General features: G+C 38.8%; 1 protein-coding gene across 1 annotated transcript in view; it reads left to right on the top strand.

The window, feature by feature from the left end:
* The window catches only part of grid2 (glutamate receptor, ionotropic, delta 2), a 437,970-nt gene that overhangs the window by 392,868 nt on the left and 19,001 nt on the right, over positions 1-26,101 (top strand). Inside the window, exon 18 of the mRNA XM_077561716.1 lies at positions 4,936-5,102. Within this exon, the coding sequence (XP_077417842.1) occupies positions 4,936-5,102 (167 nt within the window). The remainder of the gene's footprint in view (positions 1-4,935; positions 5,103-26,101) is intronic.

The following is a 26,101-nucleotide window of genomic DNA, read 5'->3' as shown; positions in this document are numbered from 1 at the left end:
AAACGCTTCTATGCTATAAATATAAAACAATTAAATGAAAAGCAGTATGACGGTAAGTGAGTATGTCATTTTGTGCTGCGGTACGACCTGTTCTTGCAAACTATTTAATTTTGAAAACCATATAAATATGCCAGTACCGTTGTAAACTGAGGACCCCCTGTATTTCACTGGCATGATACAATGCAACAACAATCAAGAGTTGCAGCAACAATAACACAGGCTCATGATCCTGGGATGTTATTGCTTCATTAAATGAGCCACACCGCCGTAACTCCAAAAAAAAAAAAACATTTTCAAGCGACAAACAAGACACCTAGTATGTAAACAGCGAGAGAGAAACAGGATTGTGTTAATTTACTCTTCTCCTCAAGTGGAGAGGATCAAAATTAAAAGAGTGACGCGAGTGATGGAAATCCAAGCGAGACACCGAGGTGCCTTCAATTTTGTGATTATGGATGTACGCAGGTTGTCATTTGCGAAGGGCTAAAACGAGGTCTGATGCAACGATTAGGATTCATGTGTAGATGTGTTGTCGGGCTGTTGGGAGCCATGTTGTTGCACTTTAAGGGAGTTTTGAGAAAGTTTACCCCGGCGCAACTCTAGACATGCTACAGTGAAGACCTCAGAGTCAACACTTTTAGCACAGAGTTCACTTGAGGCAAAAGTCAACGCGCTTCTTATGCCCACACAATAAAAGTGCTAAAAGCTCCCAAGATGCTACTAAGTGCAAACAGTATGGCCTTACACAAATACAAATTTGGGCATCCATTTGATTAAAAACGTTGCTGTATACTCCAGGCATGGTTTAAAAATGTAAAATGTTTGCACCCAGAACACTTAATGAGAGCGCATTGCACGTTAGTCTTCATAAAAGTTATTTTTAAGGTGTTTTTGTTTGATTGAGGTGGGATTACCACAACCTCTGAGTCCACTTCTGTCTCTTATTACATTTCAACATGTTTTAAACAGCTACATGCTCAAGGTCATTGGACTTCTCATAGTAACTTCCTGGTTTTAGCTCAAGCGGAGTACACACACGCATACCAATTTTTAATCATCATCATCTCCTCCCGCACACCAAAGGCTGACCTGTGAGAGGCAGTATGTTGCCACGGGGCTTCTGTTAGAAGAAGAAATGTAAGCCGCTAGGCTAACTGTTAGCTTAACTGCTAACTACATTGAAGTATTTATGAATGATTAAATGACAACCGTTATTACAAAGTGTTAACGTAATTAACAGAAATACGTAGTTGCTCCTCTAATTTTGTGCAGCAACAATGGCACCTTACTAATTAGCATAACTTGGCGCTGACTTTATGCATAAGATAATCATAAAGGCAGTGGTTATTTTGTTGTGACAGGCAATTCTCCTGCTAACGTTATTTTGCCGCGAATAATGAGGAATTTTTGGCCTGTTATAAATCAGCAGCCATTTTACGTGATTACTTTTAAACATTTACAAACGTATATGAATAGCGCAAATGTGCACGTTTAGGTGGCTGCGTGGTTTGCAACATGAGCACTTAGCTTAGCGGTTCATGGCCAAATAACCCTAACAGGAGAGATGCCGGTCAATCAGCGACTTCCACGGCAAAATAACACTAGCAAGAAAATAACACTGCCAATCATAAATCCTGAACAAGTTTGATATTTATGATTGTCTGCCTCAACTGTTGTCAGAGCAGATCAGAAAGGAAAGATCACTCTTAACACACCATGGGATAATCACACAGGATAATTTTTTAAAGACATCCGACAATCGGGTACTCGCTGATTTTGATCCCAATGAAGGAATTATGCTTAAATTTAGTCAGTACATGTGTAACCTGCTTTAGTTTCATGCTAGAGTTCCGATTTAGGAACTCAAAATAGGTCCTGATTATAACTTAAGTAGTTCAGTCATCAACACTAACGTGCCATCATGCTAAAGTGATAGTTAATCCCTTCTTAAGTGGCCTCAGTCGAAGCTGCGGCATGTAGCAGGTGGCGGCATAATTATAGGTACGTCGTTTATTCAGTCTGCCAGAGACCACAGTTGTTTAGCAAATTTTATTTGAAGCGCTTCGTGGCGTGATGTAAACTCAGCAGCAGGCTATCGAACATGCGTGTCAACAGCTTAACCTGCATAATAACTTGATTGGAAAACGGCCTGCCGTCTGGTCACTTTCAGTATTTTGTTGGAGCTGCGGAAGACTTGGGCAGCATTTTCCAAATGTTGTTATCTTTATCTTCTTCAGCAGAAACTCGACAGAAACAGACAACATGTTCTTCCTGCTGTCGTCAACACCGCCGCTGCTATGTATTTAAGATTCAAGGACGTGAGCTTCTCCCATCTGTTGTTGTTCAGGTCATAAAAAAAAGTACCTGCAGACACATTAGCAAGAGAAGTATAGATGGAAATTAAATTTGTATAACTCCTGAGTTTATCGATGTAAAAATAATGAGTTCATCTCGGAAGCATCACAATGAGCGTTACAACCTTGCTGCTATTTCATGGATCCGGTGAAAAGACTATTTTATTCTCAAGTCTGTTTGTGAAAAGTGTGATCTATAAAAAAGAAAAGAAAAATAAATCAGCTAGGAAGGTAGAAAGATTAGAGTCTGCATACAAACAAAGGGTTCTGGAACAGAGCACTATAAACCAAATATTTTTATTTGCATTATTATGTGTATAAAACAGGTAGTGTATAGCGAAATTGTGAAAAGTGCGGTTTAACATTTTACTTTTTATTAGGGCTGTCAAAATTAAAACGTTAACTCTGGAGATTAATTTAAATGTATTAAAGCGTCAAATTAACCCAGTTAACTCAGTGTGCAGTGAAACTTGGAGGAGTCGCTGGCGGGAAGATGAACAAACATGAACTACAATTAGTTTTACTTTCTGATTTACTTGCTTGAGCATCAAATCGGTGAATTTGAAAGCAATTTGTACATTTTGCAAAGCCAAATTCAAATAGCATATTAGTTGTACGCCTTTGGTGTACCATCTCAGAGCAAAATTCCCTGTTCAAGTTACCTCAATAGAGCCTCGCAAACCAAGTGTAGTGCTCGTGAGCTAAGCCTGTAAGTGAAAAGTTCTGAGAATTGTTTCTATGAGAAAAAAAAAGGTCTGTATAGCTGAGTCCATTTTGCTTGTTTTGTTTAACAATCGTATTTTACAGAGCTATTCAAGGATCAAAGAAAGCTATTAGAACGGTCTTTGATGATAAATATACTTTATATTTGATGATTTTACATTATTGCCAATATTTTTCTCAAGTAAATATCTGTTACTAGCTTTGAAGAAAAAAGTAGAAGCAGAAGTAGAAAATTGCGATTAAGCGTGATTAATTACAGAAAATTGTGCGATTAAATCTGGATTTTTTTTTTCATCATTTGACAGCACTAGTTTTTATACAACTCTTCATCAAAATACATTAATGATTATTTATTCTATGTAGCGGAATTTCTAGGGGGTGCCTGGCACCCCCACCGAGTGGATTCTGAGCAATGCCTTAGTAAGGTTTGTTTTGCATTGCATCATTCCCACGAGTGTAGCGCTTGCTGCCTTGATATACTGTGACAACAAAGAGTGGCATTGCATGAAGACAATCAACACAATAAATACCATGAATGAATAATTACAGTAGGGATCGTTCATACCACTTTTTTTTCAGATTGATGCCAGTATGAGTCCTTAAGTGTTGAGTAGTCACCGATACCGATGAATTAAATACAATCCCCCCCCCCCCCCAAAAAAAAAAATCACGGACCTAAGAAAGACCTATATAACATTATAGCATTTTTCTTTCAAATTGCATGAAATTAATGGCTTTTTTTTTTTTGTTATTATCACCAAAGTGGGAACCACCGGTGTAGTTTTTGCTACATACAACCCTGCTAACTATTGTTGCTGCTGTTTGCATTCATTTCTGTACCTACAGTCAGGGCATACAAAGCTTTTGAAACTTTCTCTGTGGGAAGTATAAAGCGCCCAATCCTTTTATTCTAATTGTAAAACAATACTGAAAAGCCATGAAATTATTCTTAAAAGTAAAAAGCACTTTGGAGTTAGTCATAAAGGTGATGAAGAGTTGAATAAAGTACATTCTGAAGCCCTTCAGTGAATTATTGCGCACACACACTCAAACCTCTAAACACACACATGCCTACTTCACATGACTACAGACTGTGAAATTATCCAATCAGAGGTGCTAGTCGCTTCGCAGATATCAGTTGGCACGCGTAGGCCAACTGAGGTGAAACACATGCACTCAGCAAAGACAGAGAGGCTTTGAAAATTTCATAAAATAGCATTAAACTTTATGACACTCCGAGTGAAAATAAAGGTGTTTGGAGGAACGGTATCCAAGTGTCACCGCTGAGTTGTTTGTTTCTTTACTTTTTATTTCTCGGCATAAACATTAGGTGTTTTTAATGTTACCGCGAGGCTGTGCGAGCAACCATCTCGGCTATTATGGAGCAGATGCTGATCATGAATTATAACACAAGAACAGGCTTGCCCTTAGCATCCGACAACAATCGAAAAAAAAGATGCCATAGAAAGTGCAACTGGATGTCACGCATTAATTTGTACGACATTTGAGGCGTATTTTGTTGGCCGAAAGATTCAGCCGTGGAGGTGCCGCTTCACACACAGCCCGCAAAGGGGGGATAAAACGAGCCAGTAAGCCAATAACACTCCTACATTTCGAGTCGAGAGGGAACGATAAGCGGTGGAGTTGTTTTTCCATTTAAATTTGCTATCTCAGAAGAGAAGAATAACCTTGCTGCGGCGCGCTTATGAAATATTGTCTGTGATGAATTATTCCTTGGCGGCCATCTGGAATGTGTGCGCAGCCCCCCGATCCATCTGATCTACAGAAATGTTTCAATCATTTGCTCACAAAAGATGTCCCATCTCTCGACTAAAGCGCCATTAACGTTTTGTTTCAGGTGAAGTATGGCCGCTTCGGCTTTGTGTGGGACGCGGCGGTGCTGGAGTACGTGGCCAACAATGATGAGGATTGCTCCTTCTACACGGTGGGCAGCAACTCGCCGGACCGCGGCTACGGCATCGCTATGCAGCACGGCAGCCCTTACAGAGACATTTTCTCCCAGAGGTAAGAGCCACTCCCTCAAGCCAACACTCGGTGGCGTCTCTGCTTGTTCTTTCGAGACACAATCGACATGCAAATTGGTGTAATTGGACTTCACAACTGCGGCCGCCCGGCTTCCGAGGCTAGCTCGTGTAAAAAATGAATAACTTTTCTGTGATGAAGTCTCATATTTATTCTCTCCTTGTCTAAAGGTCGTACAGGTTTTCAATCAGCACTTTAAATTCAGTTGAACAAAATAGAAAATGTCCACTCTGATGGAATTCTGCCTTCAGGGATGCTTGAAAATCGTCTTTTTTTTACGCCAGCTGGCAACTAATAGCAGATTAAATTGTGAGTTCTGTATATCTTCCAGGAGGCAGTTTGCACCCACTCAGCCTGTGTGAAGCTACGTTGCGTAGCATTAGCATCAACCCTTTCTTCACTGAGATTCAGTAATCATCTGACGGTCTTTTAAGAAATATCGGCACAGAGTCCTAGAAGATTTCACCAGCCCCAGAGTTTTTTTCACCCTTTCACACAGGGCCCGTCCTGGCGTTTTTTTTTTTTTTCCAAGTCCATTCAGCACCAATTAAACAGGAATTTAACCTATTTACTTAAACACTCAAATTTGCGTTAGCATTCTCAGTAATCTGCATCTAATCACTGGCAGATGTGTTTTCGTCATACAAGAACTATAACTACTTCCTGCTTCTGCGTGTAAGAATCATGGGAAATGTAGTCCTATTACCCTCATGCTGCGGTTGCTGACCCAATGTATCTGACGGCATTCTTTTAATATTACAAAGTGGAACCAACATGACATAAACGGCAAAGCCAGCTTCCAATAGGAAGCCCGGGACCGGGCAAAAAAGGTTGGATAATGGTGAGTGCATTGTATTGTTTAGCGCTTTTAAACTGTCAACCAAGATAGCATTTAGAATAAAAGATCCTGGTGAGAATTTATTGTACTGTATATTTGACTTTCAGCAAAATTGGAGTGTCCCTGTTTTTAATTTTGGAAATTTGGTTACCCTCGGTAACTTATCTTAAAGGGGAAGTCAACCCCCAAAAATATCTTGACAATAATATGTCTAAATGCAGTATTTTGGTTAATATTGTATTAGTGGAATATGGGCCAAACAGCGAAATCAGACCAGAAGTTTTTATCAACATCAGAAGGCGGCCATTTTGCCACTTGCTGTCGAGTGAAAATTACATCACAGTTGCTCAGGGCTCAGGTAACAACCAATCACAGCTCAGCTTCAGAAAACAGGTGAGCTGTGATCGGTCGTTGCCTGAGCCCTGAGTAACTGTGATGTCATCTTCACTTGACAGCAAGTAGCAAAATGGCCGCCTCCTGAGATGGACACAAATGTTTGGATTTTGCTGCATAGCTCATATTCCACCAATGTAATAATAATCAGAATGTCATGTTTAGACTAGTGAGGTCACAAAATATTATTGTCAAGTAATGTATAAGGTTGACTTCCCCTTTAAAATGTGAAACTCTAACAACTCAACTCCAAACTTCTCATCTGTGTGATGAAGGTCCCGTCCTGAAGACATTCATAGGCACTCCTTAATGACTGGAATCTGGCTGCATCAGCAGTATACTTGTATCACATGCTTGTGGGGTGCCAAGGGCCTGATCCTGCTTTGCTGGATTCTATATTTAAAAAAAAAAAAGACACTGCTAACCTTGCCGAAGGGAACATCAGCTCAATCAAATTGTAAATGATTGAGGAAGTCCTGAACAATCGCTTGATCGATTGTGAATCATCAAAGCGCATACAAACTCCTAAAGATTCATCTACCAATGATTATTTTACACATTTACTCAACCAAATCTGATGACGCATACAGTGAATTACAAATTACAATAGCCTCGCAAACGACATAATTTATTTTACTGATCCATTCACGAGCCTTGCCGCGGCTGTTACCTTGTAGGTCCTCAGATGCCTCACAGCCCCGCATTGCAGCTGCAGTCGTATAAATTCAAGGGTTTCTTGGTGGCCTGCGCATGGAGTGCTTGTGTCTTTATAGTGCAGCTTTCGCTTTTAATGATTGTGCAGAGGGATCATTACAAGAACTGAGGAAATATAGGAGCCTCTTATCATCACTGGGCTGTCACGTTCTATTCGATTTCTCAATACGTTAAAAAGTGTGTTTGTTTTTTCAGTGTGATTAGCTAAAAAAACACTTGGCATGTTTTGAGAGAGACTTTTCCTTTACCTATGTTTCCAAGCAGCATTAATATGTTGCTAATTATCAATATCAACAAGATGCTAATTAGAAGGCCATATAGCCAATTTTTTTTCATCACCGTATAGCAATCAAACTACGCTTTGTTTACACCACTGATTGGCCTTCACGTATCCGGTGCAGGCTGAGATGTTGCCATCGAGTAAACAAATATTTATGTTATGAAATGTACTTTGATGCTGGCTTTAGTACAAAACTTAGAGGGAATATTGGAAGGGGTGATGCAGAGTGCAAATGTGCATATGGGATTTTAAACACACAAACACAGACGAAATGGGACATATTTTTTTAAAAGGCCAACATCTGCCTGTAGCATTCAGACTCTGACAGCACACATTTGTAGTAGAGACAAAGCTGCACTTCTAGGGTTTGTGTCAGTCATCTCTCGTCTCGTCTCTTTATTTATATTTAATGCACGTACAATGACAGTGCAAAGTAAGGGTAACAACAACAGAGAAAAAAGAAATATATTTTTGTCCAACATGTTTCTTTCCAGCCATTTAATGATTCTGTCCATTGGTGTTCTTAGTGTGAGTGATTCATGTCAATTCACGTCAGTTTGGCAATCCTCTTGCTTATTCTGTGCTTAGGTTGGTTTCTATCATTGAGTGAAGTTCATCTATTTGCCGATATTTACATTTAACAGTTAAGCTACACAGGATTTGTCCTCAGAAAAAGAAATCGTGTTGTCCATTATTCACAGAGTTGAATTTACTAGAGACAGTTGTTTTTTCTGTATCCTATTCTCTATTCCGCCTCAGTATTTGTTTTGTCAAAGACATCTTAATGCCAAAAAGATGAATCAAATCTTTTCCTAACGTCAAGAGGAAACAGCAATCGGTAACAAAGAAAGTAATCTTCTGCCATAACTACAAAAGAACAGTATACTGTGTTTTTTTTTTTTTATCCTTGTGTATGTTTGTCACACTATTTAACTTCCTTTCTCTCAGCGACTACCTGCAGCTCCCTAGACGTATTTTTCGAGATGAGTAAGGACTGATTGTCTCTGACACTTTGGAGAGAGTGGGGGAGGCCATTGTCTTAAGAAATAGACAGCCTCCTATAACGTCTTCATTTTCAACCACTTTGTTGTGAGTAAGAAGCCATTGGTAGAGGTCAGGTGAAGCGCCTCCATCTGTGTGTGGTTGCTGCAGCAGCAGAACAATTGCAGAGTCGTGTGTGTGTGTGTGTGTGTTTTTCTGATGGATAGAGACAGCCTGCAGATTTGCCAGTCAGAAAAGTCCAGTGTAAAGGGATAGTCTGCTAATTTCAACTGACAGCTACACACAAGCTGTTTTGAAGTCCTGAGAGGAAATGATTGTAGGGGGGAGTCTCTCTCTTTTTCTCTATCACACTCTATCTCTATCTATGGTTTATATAAATGTTGTGAGGATAAGCGATTCTGATAATGAATGGATGAATGGACATAGCAACCAAAAAAAGTCCACCATAATGAATGCACGGATGAATGACGCGCACGTCAAAACACGCCATCATACCTTGTCGTAGAAGTGCGTCGTCGGTCCTGTTACCGTGCTTTGTAATCCAGAGATAATTTTCAATTCTGGGATCTCTTTCTCAATAAATCTATTTTTACTTTTCAAATGGTTAAGGCATGTCCACTGACTCGGTGCAAGCGAGGCGGAATCAAGCATTGACAGGTGCTGTCACTGGATCTGCTCCGCCATCACTGACATGACTGACAGAGAGTCGGGATGAGTAGTGTAAATAAAAAAAAATCAATGCCATGCATGTAGGCTATTGTAAATACAGTAATGTAATGTTTTGATGACTTCTTGATGTCAATTACATAAGACGACGTCTATGAAAGATGACACGCCACTCGATGTGTCATAAATGTCGCCAAAATCACCACAAATCACACCTTATGGTCTTTAAGTGGGATGAAATTAAAATTTAATGTGAAATATGAAACTTGAATATTAAAAAATCATCGCGACGGTGCCTGTGATGGCGAGTCATGCTAACCTTGCTCTGCAAGATTAATTCTCGTGGTATTTGTGAGTTTAAAAAATCTGGAGAATACATCTTCGACCGAGCCCGTTGATTTCCACCGATCGGACCAATCACAGAGCGACATTGTGTTTGGGGGGCGGGATATGCAGCTGTGACGAACCAGGAAGTGCCGACACCGTAGGAAACAAACAAACCTAACATAGACGAATGGACGCTAATTCTGTTCTTGCAGAATTCCGTTTCCTTGTTGAATGTTGAACAGCGAGAGGCGCTTCGTGCGTTCTTAGCTGGTAAAGAAGTTCGTATACACTGGAATTTGCGCCAAGCTGCAGCTACAATGTCTACACAAATAGATCCCAAAGTATGACACAAACCACAAAAGTGATGGCAAATACACAAACAGATAACCAGCAACAATGCTAGTTAGTTACATTGGTTAGTTTGTAGTCAGCTGTCTGGATCGTAAGTATTCTCGTATGTTTCGAGATCCAGCATTGTTACTCATGGACAATTTTCTTAAAGCCACAGTGTGCAATCTTTAGCACCATCTAGTGGCAAACTAATAATCCATTCAATTTGAAACACCGTTATTGATTTCAATAATATGCAAAAAAAAGTACATTTTTTATATACAGTAATTGTAGGTCTTGTAATCGCCAGTTATATTACATGGCTGTAGTCTCACCTTACAAGAGGCTGACATATTTCACCGCCATCTTCCTGCTACGAGTGCCCAAAGGACAACTTCACAAACGTAGTTAGCCCTGGTGGTGCTTGTATCTAGTGTCGGACCCAATGGGTCGATCGCCGTTTACCTTCCACAGCTGGGGCCTGCAGGTGGTCGTTGCTGAGTCCCGTGATTCTCGGAAAGTTTACTCGCTTTTCTTTGAACTAGCTTCTCCCGCTAGCCACTCTTGTTAGCCACCCCAGCCTATGGCTCTGACTAACTCCCACTAGCCGCTCTTGTTAGCTGCTCTGGCTGAATCCGACTAGCTTGGTCTTTCGCCGTCGCTCGCCGAGATGCTCGTTTGCTCACAGAAAATAAGAATTAGTGGTAGGCTTGCGGGGTGTGGTCTCTCTGAGCCATCGTAGTGTGCCTGCTTCTAACTGTCTGTGCTTCAGCTGCATTCTATGCTAAAGCGACATCTAGTGGACACTTATTACACACTGAGGCTTTATAAAAAAAAGTACTTTGCTGCTTTGCTGTCAACAACTATCAATATTTAACATGTAGTCTTTAAATCACATACAGTATGATCAATGCTTATGCCAGCAGAACTCTGCTGTCATTTTTTTCACACATTATTGACATTGATATTTGTCATTATTCTTGTTTTACTTTGGATCCGGAATCCGACCCGCCTGCACTGGTTCCTGCAGAAAAATAAAAACAAAAACCTGCAAATAGCATCTTTGTTATGCTCATTCATCCTCGTGACTGCTGAAAATTTAAATGGCTTTGTGAATTTAATGACCTAAGGGAGGTTTCACTGAATTTACATTTTAAGCCAGCCAAGCTTGCCTTTGTCATTGTTCACTTGACAGCTTACTTATTTTCTTTTCATATCTTAGCCAAACAATAAATTGAGGTTAAACTAGTGCCGCTTGTGTTGAAACAATTTCTCCCACTCAAAGTTCTCCTCAGATTGTATTAAAGTGCCGCAGGGACCACTGAAAACAAAGTTAGCCGTGTATGGCTCTTACAAACTGTTTTTTCAATGCTTTTAGTATTCTGGCAAGCAGCGCCCAGGGCAATAAATTTGTCAGAAATACATTACAGTTTAAAAATCTATCGATGAACTGACTTGTGAAAGTTTTGTTATTGCCGACCTTGAAGGAAAACCCAATAAGCATCTGAGTTTATTCTGTAAAGTAGCTACAATATAGATAAAATAAAATGCACCGTTGAAGTGCACATAAAACTGCTTTTGTCCGAGTAAATCTCGCATTTTGAGTCCCGGCAGAGTGCTTGTAAACAGGCCGTGCACACCTTGTATGTAAAACATCCATAAGGTAATGTTTATGTCTCCGTCACTGGCAATCTTTCACTCAAACGCAGCCCACACACTTATTGCCTTCATTAAATCTTTATTATTCCCAAATTAATGATGGCGAGGTCTTCCTCTCACCCTCTCAACGTGTTAATGACGGTTAATGAACATTTGACTTGAACGTGTTGTTTATCCTGTTCCAGCTTTGATGATCTGCTCCGCTTTCACCCACACACACTCTGCCTTAATGAGGCCTAATTGAAAACTTAGCTAACGCATGGAATCCTCCCAACACTTATCGGAATTACTGAGCTTTGCTAAGTTTGCTTAAGAGACCGAAGACCTTTCCCCCCGCTTGTAAGACTTCCGTGTAGAAACGAGAGCGTGGCGAATCCATGACTAGCGCTGCGGGATCACGGTAGGATATTCTTGTTTTCTGTGTCCTGGTTTCCTTTGTGTTCTTAATCCTGTAGTGGTCTCAGGTTTTTATGCCTTCTTATGCAGCGGAACCGTTCAAGTTGAATGCAATCAGTTTTTCCATGCGTGTTGTCCTGTGCTTTGATTTCAACAGTAGGACTGGACATGGTTTAAGTAGCCATTCTATTTTACATACTAGATACATATTAAAAGGCTTACACTGCAAGGTGAACAGTTACAATCTTTTTTTTTGCTTTTGCTCTCAAATAACACAAATGGGATATATGTTTGTGAGTAGGGGGAAACATGGAGTTGAATATGTTCAGATAAGAAATGACCTCTTACAAATATAGATTAAAATCGAATAGCCGATAGATTCGAAATAATTTGCTAGTGGTACTACTAGTGTAATACTGTGTAAGTTACTTTCAATTAAATCAGTAAAACGTCAGCCCAGGCCAACTAAACGGTACGTAATGTTTGATATTTTTTATTACTTATGTATTATTGATTAGTTCCGTGTTTGTCACTGGCCAATGATGAGCTCTTTGTGTTCAATTTGGACAGCTACTGTACAAATGCGGGTTACGTCATGTTACTGTATGTCAGTGTTCGGACAGCCATTTTAGAAATGTCACTTTAAATGTACATGCAAACCACCATTAAAACCCTGGAGTACCCATGGGGTCAAATTTGGCCTCTATTAATTCTGCTACTCAAATAACAAAGACGTTTTGTTTTGTTTTTTTACTAATTTAACTTCAAAAGTCCAGAGTGCCACTTCTGACCCCTGCATGGGGCCATCTAGTGGATGAATATTGCACTTACATGAGCCAGAGTGGTGGTGACAAGATGGCTGGCAACATGCTGTTTTGTTGAGCTGGAAATCAATCCAAACAAAACCATCTTCTCAGCAAACCATCAGATGGTAAAATTGTGGGTTTTTTTTGTTAATCTATTTCATATCATGTTGCAGAATGCCTAGGAGTATGTTATATATATATATATATATTGATAAATTAGCAACTCTGAGCTAGTTCAAAAAACAAGGGTTAAAATTGAAAATACATATATTTTGGTGTTCAGTGAACTTATAGCAGTCATTTAATGTATAATTCATAATTTTCCAAAGAAGAAAAGGGTTCTTGGGTTCTCCAGGGTTAATTTGGTTTTCCCCCAAAAAATTCAAAACAAAGTAAACAACTTTGTTTGTTCTCAAGATTAGCCCTTCATATGGCTACAATGAAACAACTGAAAATGATTGTGTTATTAGGAACCATAATCGTATTACTGTTAAAAAAGAATGAATAGCTGAACATGAAAATGTTTTTTTGTGTTAGTGATCTCCTTACTTTGGCAAAATTTACTACCTGTGCTATTTTTTTAAATAACAAAAAGGCAATAAATGTAGTGACTTTTTTACGTAGTCTCAAACATTTAGAAATATTTATTTTTGGTGCAGATCAAGGAAAAAGAAGTTGTTGGTGATAGTGTTAGCAACGCTATGTTTGAAAAGGCTAAGATGTTGCAAAGTCGTTTCTTAACTTATTTCTCCATTGCACTGAATTACTTGTTAACTACAGGGAGATAAAAACAAGGTAGCCGTAACTTTATTCTGGGGATGGAACTGATTATTTCTATTCATTTCAATTACAAACCTGAGCGTTCCCAATTGGAGTCTCAAAAACAATTACGTACAGGAATTAAATTGAAACTGGGTACCCCTGCAAGCAGCTGTGTGATGTAAATCCACCCTAAAAGCTTCAGGCGGTCTGTATTTCCTCTTTCAATGCGTGTTAGTTGTAGTTTCTTGCACTCAACGATCAGCGTCACCAGCTGCAGTATTGCTGATTAATATTTGATCATCATTGTTCTCAGCTCTGTCTAATGTGTCTGGGTCAGCTAGAATCATCCCTCTTCATAATCGTTTTCAACATTCGGAACACATTGTGAAGATGTAACACAGAGGTCAGCATGTTTTCATACATACAACGAGGATTGTCACCAGGGAGTGCGGAATTAGGCACCAGGAATAAGCCTTGATCAAAAGCTGAATCAAGTATGCACCGGCAGTGCTGAACGTCTTGACGTCCATTGATGTGTAGCTGTGCTCCAGCCTTGTTTTTTCAGCTTTCATCCAAAAACACAAAAATTCTTTACTTAAGATGAGCATGAGCCCCTTTTCAATAATTGGTTGCATGCCGCTGCCTAATCTTGCCGCTCTTGACGAGTACACGGTGACCTGCTACTGTGCTCGACAAATCAACACAATTACTCAGTTCTTTGTCAGTTCTGTTTATCACAGCTTTTGCCTCTGCGTGAAAACAACAATTTTTTGGTATAAACAAATCTATTTAGTAGTATTTATTCTCCATTCTGAAATTGGTAATAAAATATTATCATTCATAAAATTAACAACTTCACTTTTTTTTTTTTTTTCAAGCAAGTGGTGAATTGTAACAAGCCTGAAATTATACATGAAATCAACTGGGGCCCAACCTTAAGTTATGAACATAGTGTTGATAATTGAAAAGGTGTATTTTCGCAATCTGTTTTTGTTTTGGAGACAAGCAAAGACTGTAGGCAATGACAGGTGCCAGATGATCGCTGTTATTTTGTATTAAATGAAGGCCTGTCAACCACAGAAGATAATGAACACAACACAGATGATAGACAACAAAGGTAGAGTCAAAATGGTTCATTTATCCTTTGTATGATGCTGATTTTGGTGTAAAATATCAATTATGCTTTGATGGCATTATGTTTTATTTTGCCACTCATCTTTTTCCAGCTCATAATTGTCTGTTTATTATTTTCACACATTCTTGTTTGGATATTTCCCACAAATCTCCCCATTCCAGGTGTTAGTTTGTGCTTTCGTTTTTGTCCTGCAGTACTTTGTCGAAAAAAAACAGTTTATAATTGCTCTTGGGGAAACGATGTAAATTTGACCAACACGGTTGTATTCAGGCAGCAACGGGAAATGCTGTTTTCGTCTCCGTTCAGCCTGTATTGGAATTCATTTGAGAACATGGTACCAGTGAGTGACCACAGTTCGGCATGGGCTGGTTTGTTATAGCTTGAGGGTAGAAACTCTTTCTCTCTTTTTCTCTTGCTGGGTTTTGAGAACAATGCTCCTGATTTCATTGCGTAAAAGCGACAGTTAGCTGGCCATTTGCAAAGGCTCATACATTGAAAAGCAGGACTGTTGCGTGATGGAGAGAGTCCACTAGCCACAGTCCATTAAACAACCCCATTGAGGATGTGTGATATTGACTTATTTCAGATTAATGCGGGTCACATAACAGTAAAGACCATAATCATAATTTCATGGTTAATCTCTTTCAAAGGAGAATCCTTCTTGATCTACTGGCTTGGCTATTATGAAACTCCACCCACTAAGCCTGGAACAATACAAAACCAAAAAAACGCATTACTCTAGGACATGAACCTGTGCCGTCTTTGTAAATGGAAGAACCACACATCGCCCCTTCCAAATCTCAGATCCAGATTCAGTTAGAGCCACTGGAGCTCACAGTCCTACCAAAATTAATATAGTAATATAGTAGTAGTATTTTAAGTTGATTAAAAAAAAAATACTGAGACCACATGCCTGATTGTAGCATTGAAAATACATTTCTTCATTAAGCCTCCAACAGCCTATCATGCAGGATTCATTCCAGGGATGGTCATCTAAACCGGGTGAGCAAAACTGTGGCTACAGCTAACAATGCTATGCTACGTAGCTAATACTAATGTTTCAACTATTTGAAGAGAGCAAACGGGATTCGGTGAAGAAACACTACTACGACCCTGAAATTGCCGACCTTCCAAGCTCATTCATAACAGTGGTGTAAGTAACCCGGACTGTTTGCCCCGAGCGCTTAAAAAAAACTTCCCCACATCACATGCAGCGCAGCAAACATGTTAATGCAATTTCAAAGACGCCACAGAAGAAAACACAGCACAGTCTCTTCTGGCAAATGTATTTATTGTATTAGTAAGTTACCAATTTAACAAACTAGCTAGCATAACACATCATTGTTATTTCTGGCTCATTTGCAGGAAAGCTGCATCAATAAAAACAATGTGAATCTGTATAAAACAAAATAAAGACATAAAACGTGTGCAAAGGACTCACTATAAAACTGTTTAGCAGTAATAGATACTGTATATGTATGTTGTATATAAGATTAATAAATGAGTACAATATTATTATTTTTAAATGTGTGTATCATATGATAGAAATCGAGATACAAATCCAATCTTAAATTTGGTGTATGGTTCAAGCCCAATCGTTCACCCATCTGGAGAAGTTTCCCCTTAAAAGACGACTTTCATGCCCATCTGCCTCCAGATGCACCCGCCAAACCAATCTAACACTCTTTCCTGAAGATGTAAAAATGTTAAAAGTTACATAGAAAAAATGATCCGGGGTCAATCCGAACCGGCGGACAGCCGATGATGTCAGCATTGCTAAGCCAGTGAGTGAGCTGTCAGTCCAGGATAGTTCTCATTTAAGGAGCTGACAGTCACACGTTCATCACAGAGGAAACAAACTCATTTTAGCGCTACGTGTCCATCTACTCTGCTTATCTTCTTCCTTTCAGCTCTTTTTAGTCCACGCGCTTCTTCTGTTTGTCCATTTCATCCTTTTGTCTTCTCTCCCTCGCCGCCCTCGCTGCCTGATTTTGTTGTCAGACCTCCATCTCAAAAGAACCTACTCTCAATTTTTCACTCTATTTTCCATCATGTTCTATGAGTCACTCCAATTACTCCTCCTCCACCTCTCACCTCACGGCGACTTCCCACTTCCACTGTCTCCGACCGAGAATTGTGTTGTGCCGCCGAGGAGCCGTGCAAGAGAAAAGTCATCGAGAGAAGGGAATGTAACTGCCGCAGGATTTTTTTTGCGGTAGTCATCGTACCGCGGCAGCATGACGACACTTTGAGGCTCATCGCCTTTCACAGAAGCAGTTACAAGTATGTCGAACCACTTCTGAAAGGCTCTCGACTGTGCCACCTAATGCGTGATCGTCAAACTCATCTGCATGTTAAATGACTGCAGCTGCTGCTAGTCAAGACTACCAAGGCATATGCTTCTTTATTCTCTGGTGAAAAATATATCACTGGCATCAAAAACTTTGTACCTCCAAAATAGTCACTTGCCCGGCATTTGTTCAACCATTAACATTGCATCATCAAAGAGAGTAAGCCATTAGATTGGTCCATTATTTGTTAAACTAATACCCCCAGAAATGTGAAATTTACAAAAATTGTGCACTTTATTTGTTTAAAAATTATTAAATAATAATAATATATGAATAAATATGCCTTAAAAGTCAAACAAAAGTTGGACCTCAAACCATCGTCATCGGCTTCAAGAGTTAAAACAAATAGTTGTAAATGATAGCTTTTATAGAACAGGAAACAGAATGTACTTGGAGTGTGCTTCTTACCACAAAAGATGATTTGAATTTTTTTTTTTTTTTAATTTAAACTAAGGGTGAGAAACGATTCAAATACGGTTTGATTTGAAAGTGGAATAATTCGATTTGTACCACTTAGTGGGGTTATGGTTCGATTTGATATGGTACGGCTCAGTTTGAGAGGGTATGATGCGTCAGCTTTTTTGTTGTCATTTTAAATCAACCTTTCAGTAATGTAGATATACCTATTAAAAAAAAAGACTTGATACAGATCCCAATATATTTCAAAGTGGAACGATTTGATTTGGTTCGATTCGATGCGTCTGCATCTTTTAAATAAAAACTATTTTGTATGGCAAGATAGGAATGTGTCTTGGTTACTCGGTATCACATAAACAATACAGTTAATTACATATTCACATGAATATATTTATTTTACCGCGTAAATGTAACTAACATAAATGCTTTACATTCATAAATATTTTCTTTCACATACGCATACTCACCCACATACAAAAAAATAAATAAATAAATATTTTCTTTCTCATCTTTTACCAGCTTTACTGACGCTCTACAAACCCATTATAATGGTAACCTTTTCATAACCAATGGTAACGTTTTTGCACTTTAATCATCACATTTACAAATGGCACAATATTACTTCAATGGTTGCTTGCACGTATAGTTAATTAAGGTTTAATTTCAGTTTCACACTGAAACTAATGAATTCACTTGAAAAGAAATTCTTACAAGAAATGTTTTGAAGTTAGAAGAACATGGAAATCAACCGACATCATAGAATAGCAATTCTTTTAGGGCCAACTCAACATAAGGCGAAATCACAAATCAGATATGGTAAATGCAAAAAATCTGTATTTTGTAAATGTTATTCCATAACTATTTAAAAAAAATATATACAATTTGTTGGGTATAATGATGTGCGTATAAAGATTTCCTGTGAAATTAACAGTCAAAGTCGAAGCGTAACCTTTGTTCTAGGAGTCTGACAGCAGGAAACGGCCATTACATGTCTAGAAGGGCAGTCTGGCCGAGTCGATCAATACCGATGACTTCAAGATCGGTTTTGCAGGTGCTGAGATGACAGGGTGCAGAGTGAGTTCCCACCATTCAGTTAAACTGTGAAGACCCTCCTCCTTCCACGCGGACAGCAGCACAGCTTGATCTCTTTTCCATCCATTTCTCTCCAGTGGGGATATGAGTAGCTGTTACAAATAGATAGTGATGATATTCAAACATGAGACATTGCTTTTTAAAAACACGCACGACCTTGAAGGCTTTTAAATAAGCCTCCTTTTTGTGTTTGATTCTAACCATATTTAATTGAGACATTTTTGTATACACTGACTGACACCAAGTCAAATTGGTGAATTGTCTGACAAATCAACCTAAATATAGCCTCAACCCCAAAGCGCGCTGATGATTGGAGCTGTCACTCTAAAGGCATTGACACCCGATCGCACACAATTTATCATCATTTCCTCAAAACCTACCACCTCCTTTCTCAATCCAAATCGCCCGCCCACCCGCTCGAATCAATTAATAACGCGTGATCACCCCGCCATCAAGGCTGCTGCCCTCGAGTTGCCATGGTAACATCCAGACCACCACTGCAGAGAGTGAGAGTGGTGTGTTGGGGACCCGAAGCGCACAAACTCGCACACACATCAGGCCGACATTTGCCCCCCACCGACACACGGGCAACCTTCTCCTTATTTGCTTTTAACATCTAGTGGGAGTGTTAAAGTCATTATAGATCTCCCCTGTCAAAGTCAACGTTCTTAAAGCAAGGTGATAACGTATTAGACTCACACACATATACACACACACAACAGCTGTTTCATGAACACATTCCCACACACGCATGCACTCACATATTGTTTACGTAGCTACTGACCATTAAAAACATGAAAATGCACACGACTGACACTTAGTATAAATCACATTTAATCTATTGTACAAAAAGCTAATCCCCTAATGCATCAGGCTAACATTGACATTGAGACCTAAATTGCATTGAAACCTATACTGGAATTCATGTGACATGACACTCAGAGGTGACAAAATGTGACACGTTTTTATGTATATATTTAAAATGTAAACTTATTATTTATTGCGAGTGAAACTGCCACACTGTTAACCCGAATAAATTAGCAGAACTTTAAAAAAAATAAAATAAAAGTGAGTTGATCAACTCAAAAGTTAGAGTTTTGCAGAACTTGAATGGTTTGATTATACCCAACTGAATTTTTTGATAGTTATTTAGAAGCTTTCTGTTACAGCAACTCAATTATTCTCAGTTACTAACTTTTAAATGTTAGTTTTAAAACTACTGGATTAATTTAACAGAAATCCAAACCATAAGTACACTGTGACCTCACGAGTGTCACGAAAATGCAGGAGCCTATCCCATCTGTCTCCAGGGAGTAGGCGGGGTACACCCTAAACTGGTTGCCAGCCAATCACAGGGTACACACAGGCAAACAACCTGGAGACAATTCAGTATGTTCAATTAACCTACCATGCATATTTTTCGGAATATGGGAGGAAACCCACGCAGGAACGCGCAGAACATTTACCCTCCAGGTCCAGGCCGGATTCGATCTCAAAACTTCTGCACTGGGAGGCAAAAGTGCTAACTAGTTGGCCACCATACCGGCTGCTATGAGCATATTTTTATAATCTAATTCTAAATTATTATTAATTTATTTAACCAGGTAAGGAAACTGAGAACAGATGATCATTTACAATGTCAGCTGCAGAGTAAAATAAGGCTAAAATTAAATTACATATTCACAAGCAAAATAAATGATGAAACATACACAAAACATAAAGCAAAACATTTTGAGTATGTACTATATAAATTTATTTTATTTATAAATATTACCCTTTTTGAAACAAAGAAATAAAGTTTTAATCATATAACTACATTTTATTAATTTACAGCAAATTTATGTTTTGAAATTATCCATACCCAAAAACTAGTATAGTTCAATTAAATAAAAAATTATGAGTACAAAATTACACGAACTTGAAAAAAAAAGTTAAGTTAGTAGTAGTTTTTTATTAGTATAGTGTACTTTATCTATCTGATCATTTTGAACGTCCGGGTGTACAGTGCAGGCAATAGAGCTCGAGGAAGTCCTGAGTAAAGGTTGATAGATGTGGTGAGGGAAGACATGAGGGCAGTTAGTGTACGAGATGAGATGGGGATGATGGAAAAGGATGTCACGCTGTGGGGCCCCCGGAGAAAAAGAAGACACACAATAGTCACAATTCCAAGTAATTTAAGTCATTATTTCTGAGCAAGGCTGAATGTAGCTGCTGAGGGTACAAAAATCCACAGCAGAAGCGGCTAAACCAAATATAAGAAAAACTTTAGTTGCTGTGAAACCTGTAGACGCTGATTGACTTCCAAGTTATTGTCATTTTAAAGCACATTTTACCATAAGAACTCATGTAAAGTGGATGAATGTGTTCAAAGCTAAAACTGTTGCACCAAAAGTGAAATAATGATCAGAGCATTAACTGATCATGTTATTTGTTCATAGCTTATCTAAAGTCATCTGAAGTATAGTTTTAGCATTCCTAATGGCGAGGACTGGACTGGCTATCTGACATACAGGGCAGATACCCGGTGGGCCGGCGTCTTTTCCGGCTGCTGCGGTGCTATTTCATTATTATTTTTCCTCCATTTTGTCCCAAAAGACCAGCCCACAATTTAGAGGGAGCAGCCCATTAATCAGGGAAATTCACCCATCATGTGTGTGACATTCTCACAACAATTCTGTTGTTATTCCGGGGCTTCAAGATTAGGCAATAATTGAGTCCTTACAAACTATAGGATATTTGTGTCTTAGGTTATCTGTGTCACCATATATAAGTAGTATAGTTTTTTCATGTCCCTTCTCAGAGAAATTGAGGCAAATGTGATGCGTCATATGTGTGACGTGACGTGTGTTTGTGAGTCACATGTGACTAAACTACTAACCCTTTGAAGACAGACAATGTAGAGATTTCTCACAAGGACACACAATTCAAATACTTTCTCGCTTTGGCATTGTTTGTGAATCATTTAGATTTTGGAAATTCATATTTCTACTGTCATCTGTGACACCACAAAATGTATCGTGCGTTTTGGAGCTAAGGCATATTTCAATGGGACAACACCAGCCAAATTAGTGATGGAGACAGATGGTGTACCACGGGAAACCTTTGACTCCAGCCATGTTTTTGTCAGACTGATGCACAGTGGCCTTTTATCCCGCCTGTCAGCCACAGGCTCAAGATAAATGAAGAACAACGGTGACCGCTATTGTGAGTTTCAAGATGATTGTCATTCCTTTTATTTATTTATTATTATTTTCTTATCAACAAAGACAATGGGCGTTTTAAATATTACTTTAGGTGTCATCAAAAGTGCAAATCAATGACCAATGTCAAAAGTGCACTTGACATTTCATTTAAAAAACAGTAAAAGTATTTCACTACACAAGAAATCTTTATTAGACGCTTTAGCATTAGAAATGTTGATCACGTGCTGGATTTCACTTTCCTTTCTTTTCTTTGGTCCTTCCTCGGGTCTCCTGACGGCCTCACGGCTCTGGCTGGAAGTGTTCGGTTTAGGTGAACGGTATGGGATTTTTTAATAGGTTTTAGCACGCACGTACACACGCACATACACATTCTAACCCACATACGAAATAAAAAAATATCTAAAAATTTTAAAGAGAGAGCAATGATGATGACATGTCAAATTGTTAAAATTACCGAATGAACAATACTGAGCTCTCCAGGGGAAAAAAATAAATGTTGATAACGTTTGTTTTTCTTCAACATGACTACTCCTTCCACAGCGCTTTTATTGTTTTAAAATGTTTAAGAATAAATTACTGTATGTCTATGTCCAAATAAGGACACGTATTTATAATAACTACATTTTAGTTGAATGGATACTTCAAGGCCCTATATAGTAAAAATAAAAATATCTTGTAAATTTTATATGCCAAGTATGAATGATTTTTTTTTTAAGCCATCTAAAACGAGGCTTCAAAATCGTGTAAAAGCAAACTAGTCCATACACTCTCAAATGCATTAATTCATTCACAATTCAAATGTCACAAATTTTTCATGACTACATACATCCTTGCATGTTTAAACATAAAAAAATATCTCATCTTAAAGACTCCAGTAGCTGGAATATATCCCTTCCAGTTTTTACGTAGCTATCCATGTCTTGCTAGCTCACAAGCTAAGAAGTTCCCGCAGGCCCCTCGGAGCTGACGTGGCAGACAAGCGGCAGACTTGTCCACTGCGTCACTTCCTCACTTGTTGTTGTGAGACACTCAAGGGAAAGTCACGCGTTTATAAGCAAGGCACGTCATTCATCCTGTGGCTTACACTGCAAGACAGACCTGAGCGTATACTTCCTGCTTGTATATGGTAGTAATATAATTTTACGTTCCAACATATTATTTTAGACTGAATAGTTCAAAAAACATAACACTTGAGAAATTGTATTAACCCTGGAGAACCCAAGAACCCTTTTCTTCTTTGGGAAATTATGAATTATACATTAAATGACTGCTATAAGTTCACTGAACACCAAAATATATATTTTTTCAATTTTAACCCTTTTTTTTAACTAGCTCAGAGTTGCTAATTTATCAAAAAATATATATATTTATAAAACATATTCCTAGGCATTCTGCAACATGATATCAAACAGATTGACAAAAAAAACACAATTTTACCATCTGATGGTTTGCTGAGAAGAATTTTTTGTTTGGATTGATTTCCAGCTCAACAGCTTGTTGCCAGCCATATTGTCACCACCACTCTGGCTCATGTAAGTGCAATATTCATCCACTAGATGGCCCCATGCAGGGGTCAGAAGTGGCACTCTGGACATTTTAAGTTAAATTTGTAAAAAAAAAAAAAAAAAAGGGTCTTTGTTATTTGAGTAGCAGAATTTATAGGGGCCAAATTTGACCCCGTGGGTTCTCCAGGGTTTTAATGACATTGAGTTGTTCTGAAAATTGTGGTATCCAGGGACGATGCATTTAACTGGTGTAGGCCTATGCACAGCTAGAAAACTAACTGCATGTTGTGGTAGAAATGGGCCAAGTATTTAATTTATAATTAAGTAAAATAGTTTAAAACTAAGTTTAAAAAAAAAACTGTGGGCCCTATCCGATCCACCATGGACGGCTCTGCTGGACAGCAAAAAATTGGAGAGGAAAAAAAGGGGACTGGAAGTCTACAGGATTACTTTATTAATTGGAAAAAGTATGTATACATGCAAGTCCACAGCATTAAACACAATCAAACGGCCAAACGAAAAAGTGCTGCATAAGCATAACAAAAACAAGGAGGCGCCACCATGTAGCGCTGTATCATACTGCGGATTGTTACAACATGTTTTTGCACAGTTGTGGGAGTGAACACAGCCAACTTGCTTTCCGGTCAATGGAAGTGGCTCTTCTCATTCTCTTTAAATTCCATGCAGGAAAGGTACACGGTCTACAGTTTCCAGCATTCGTGACATATGAGGGTTTTGTGGTTAGGAACGGCGCACAATGCAAATTTGGATTACTGTTGTAGGAACGCAACTCCATACATGTGGACACTAGGGATCTAACTGGGAAGTCAAACTGGTCAAATCTTTGTCCTTCTCCCGAGGGAAAAGCTACATCACGGCATGCGATTCATTCCCCCACCCCTTTGGTCAACAGTTAATCATCATTTAAATATATTTCTTAAACTATTAACCCAAACTGTTAAACACTGTGTCAGACCTAAAAGTAGCACATCGTCATTTTGAATCACATGCACATTTGGGGAAACAGCTTTTGGCATAAATCTTACAGGACAATTAGTGTCAAATGATAGATGATGAGCTCCATGGGCAGACGACATCCTAATAAAAAGGAAGAGCTACGGCACTCCACCCTGAATTGCAAATGTCCTCGTAGCCCATCTGAGTTACCGCAGCTTAGTCAAATGTCATCTTTCGTCTGCTATCAGTTTTTAATGAACAGACCGTAGGGCCTTTTTTCCCCCCTGAGTTTGCTTGTCAGGAAGCCTTTTTAGTTATTCTTTGTTGTTTTTATTGTACCCTTTTCTATGATTGCTTGAGAAACCAACATTGGCATTTATTAACTATATGCTTTTATCTTCAAATGGATCACAAATGACTAGCTAGCAGCAATATAGCACCGTTATGCCTTGCATATTGATGTTAAATCCAGGCCTAGTTCTTTGTATGAAGACATTTGATCAATCTAGTATTCTCAGTTTGCTTTTTTCAAAGTTTACCAAACTTGACTTGCTGGTAAATTTGTCAATTGTCAGAGTTAAATAGTATGAGTTGGTTTATTGATCATCAATTAGCCACTTTATTTCTTTTAATACATGTTTGTAGTAGGAAATTGCAAGGGTTCCTCAGTTGTGAACAAACGATGAGAGCGGCGTAAGAATATGTTCACATTGTTACGTACTGTATGTTACTGTGGTAAGCCTACCTCACATATTTTATGTAATTGTTTTATATTTATGACCTTGTAGTGCTATTTGTACAAGTAGGTACTGGAATTTACTAGAGTTTTAGCATTGGTTAGTGATAGACTATGGCCTGTTCGGACTTGTGTACACATTTGTGTTATGTCATTGCCATCGGAACAAAATTCCATCATAAACAGAAGCTACCCTGATGAATTCTGTCTTTTACTCCACATTTGAATGTGAGACTATTTACATTTGTTGTGCTACTGTTGCGGCTATGAATAGAGCTAGCAAATCAGATTAAATTAGCTCAATAGTTACCATCCCATTGTAACTATTGATCAATAGAAGTATTCTCATTTGTCAATGGTCAAATGAGAATACGCAAATCATTTTGTTCTCATTAGCATAGGACGTGTGTCGGAAAAGTTCATACTGGTGTCACAAAAAGATTTCAAACCCAAACTATGAGTGAAGAAGTTTGGGGAATGGCCTGGATATATTTGCTATGGAAAGACATCTGTCTTTTCCTTTAGCGACTGTTTTGACATTTATAGAGATGGGAAAAGAGGGCCCTTTTTTTATTGTCGCCTTAAAATGCCCAGGTGACATCACCGTTGACTTGTCCAAACAAGTTGAAATGAGTTTTTTTTATAATTTTTCGCTGACCTTGGTCAAACTTCCAAGGATTGCCCTATAACAAAGTGGAAGATCTCTATTCATTTAGAGATCTAACATAAGGTCGTTGAGGTCAAATCACATTGGAACATTGTTCAATATGCTTAAGGACGGTAGTTGGGTCAAAGGAGTTATCTTTATCATTTGCAGTCGACGCATGCATTTTAAATAACTTCTTACTCACATGGGCCCAGGAAGTACAGTACAGCGACATGGTTTTGAATGCTAAGACTTTTTTTTTTTAGTAGAATGACATTGAAACGGGCTTTGTTTCTCTAACTATTGTGGTGGGAAATTAATTATGTAAACCATCTGTGTGGCTCATTTGCATGGTTTGATGCATGGCCATCTTGTGTGTTCCTTGTAAAGATGAGGGACGTGCACTGTGATTGTTGTCAGCAGGCTGTCACCGGAATTGCACAAGGGTTCTTGCTCCTCCAGGAAATTCCTGGCATAATCGGCAACATCTGTCGCATTGTACATATATGTGTGGGTTGTTAACTTTGCGACTGTCCTTCTAACCCTCGTTTGGCTTTATCTGCGGCTATCAAAAGGGGGATGATGTTGCCTGTAACGCATGTTTTGTGCTAGCATGATGAGCCCCAGCGCTGCCTTTGCATTACCAATTTGCCTTTCTCCTTTTTGTCTCTCCTTGCCTCCACTCGACTTCACCTTCTTTTAAACAACCAGCCGAGAACAAACAGATTTAGAATGCATGCGTGTGTGTGTGTTGTGTGTGCGCGCA

This window comes from Vanacampus margaritifer, chromosome 3 (assembly GCF_051991255.1).
Source record: "Vanacampus margaritifer isolate UIUO_Vmar chromosome 3, RoL_Vmar_1.0, whole genome shotgun sequence".
NCBI lineage: Eukaryota > Metazoa > Chordata > Actinopteri > Syngnathiformes > Syngnathidae > Vanacampus > Vanacampus margaritifer.
This window is presented reverse-complemented; position numbering and strand designations above follow the sequence as displayed.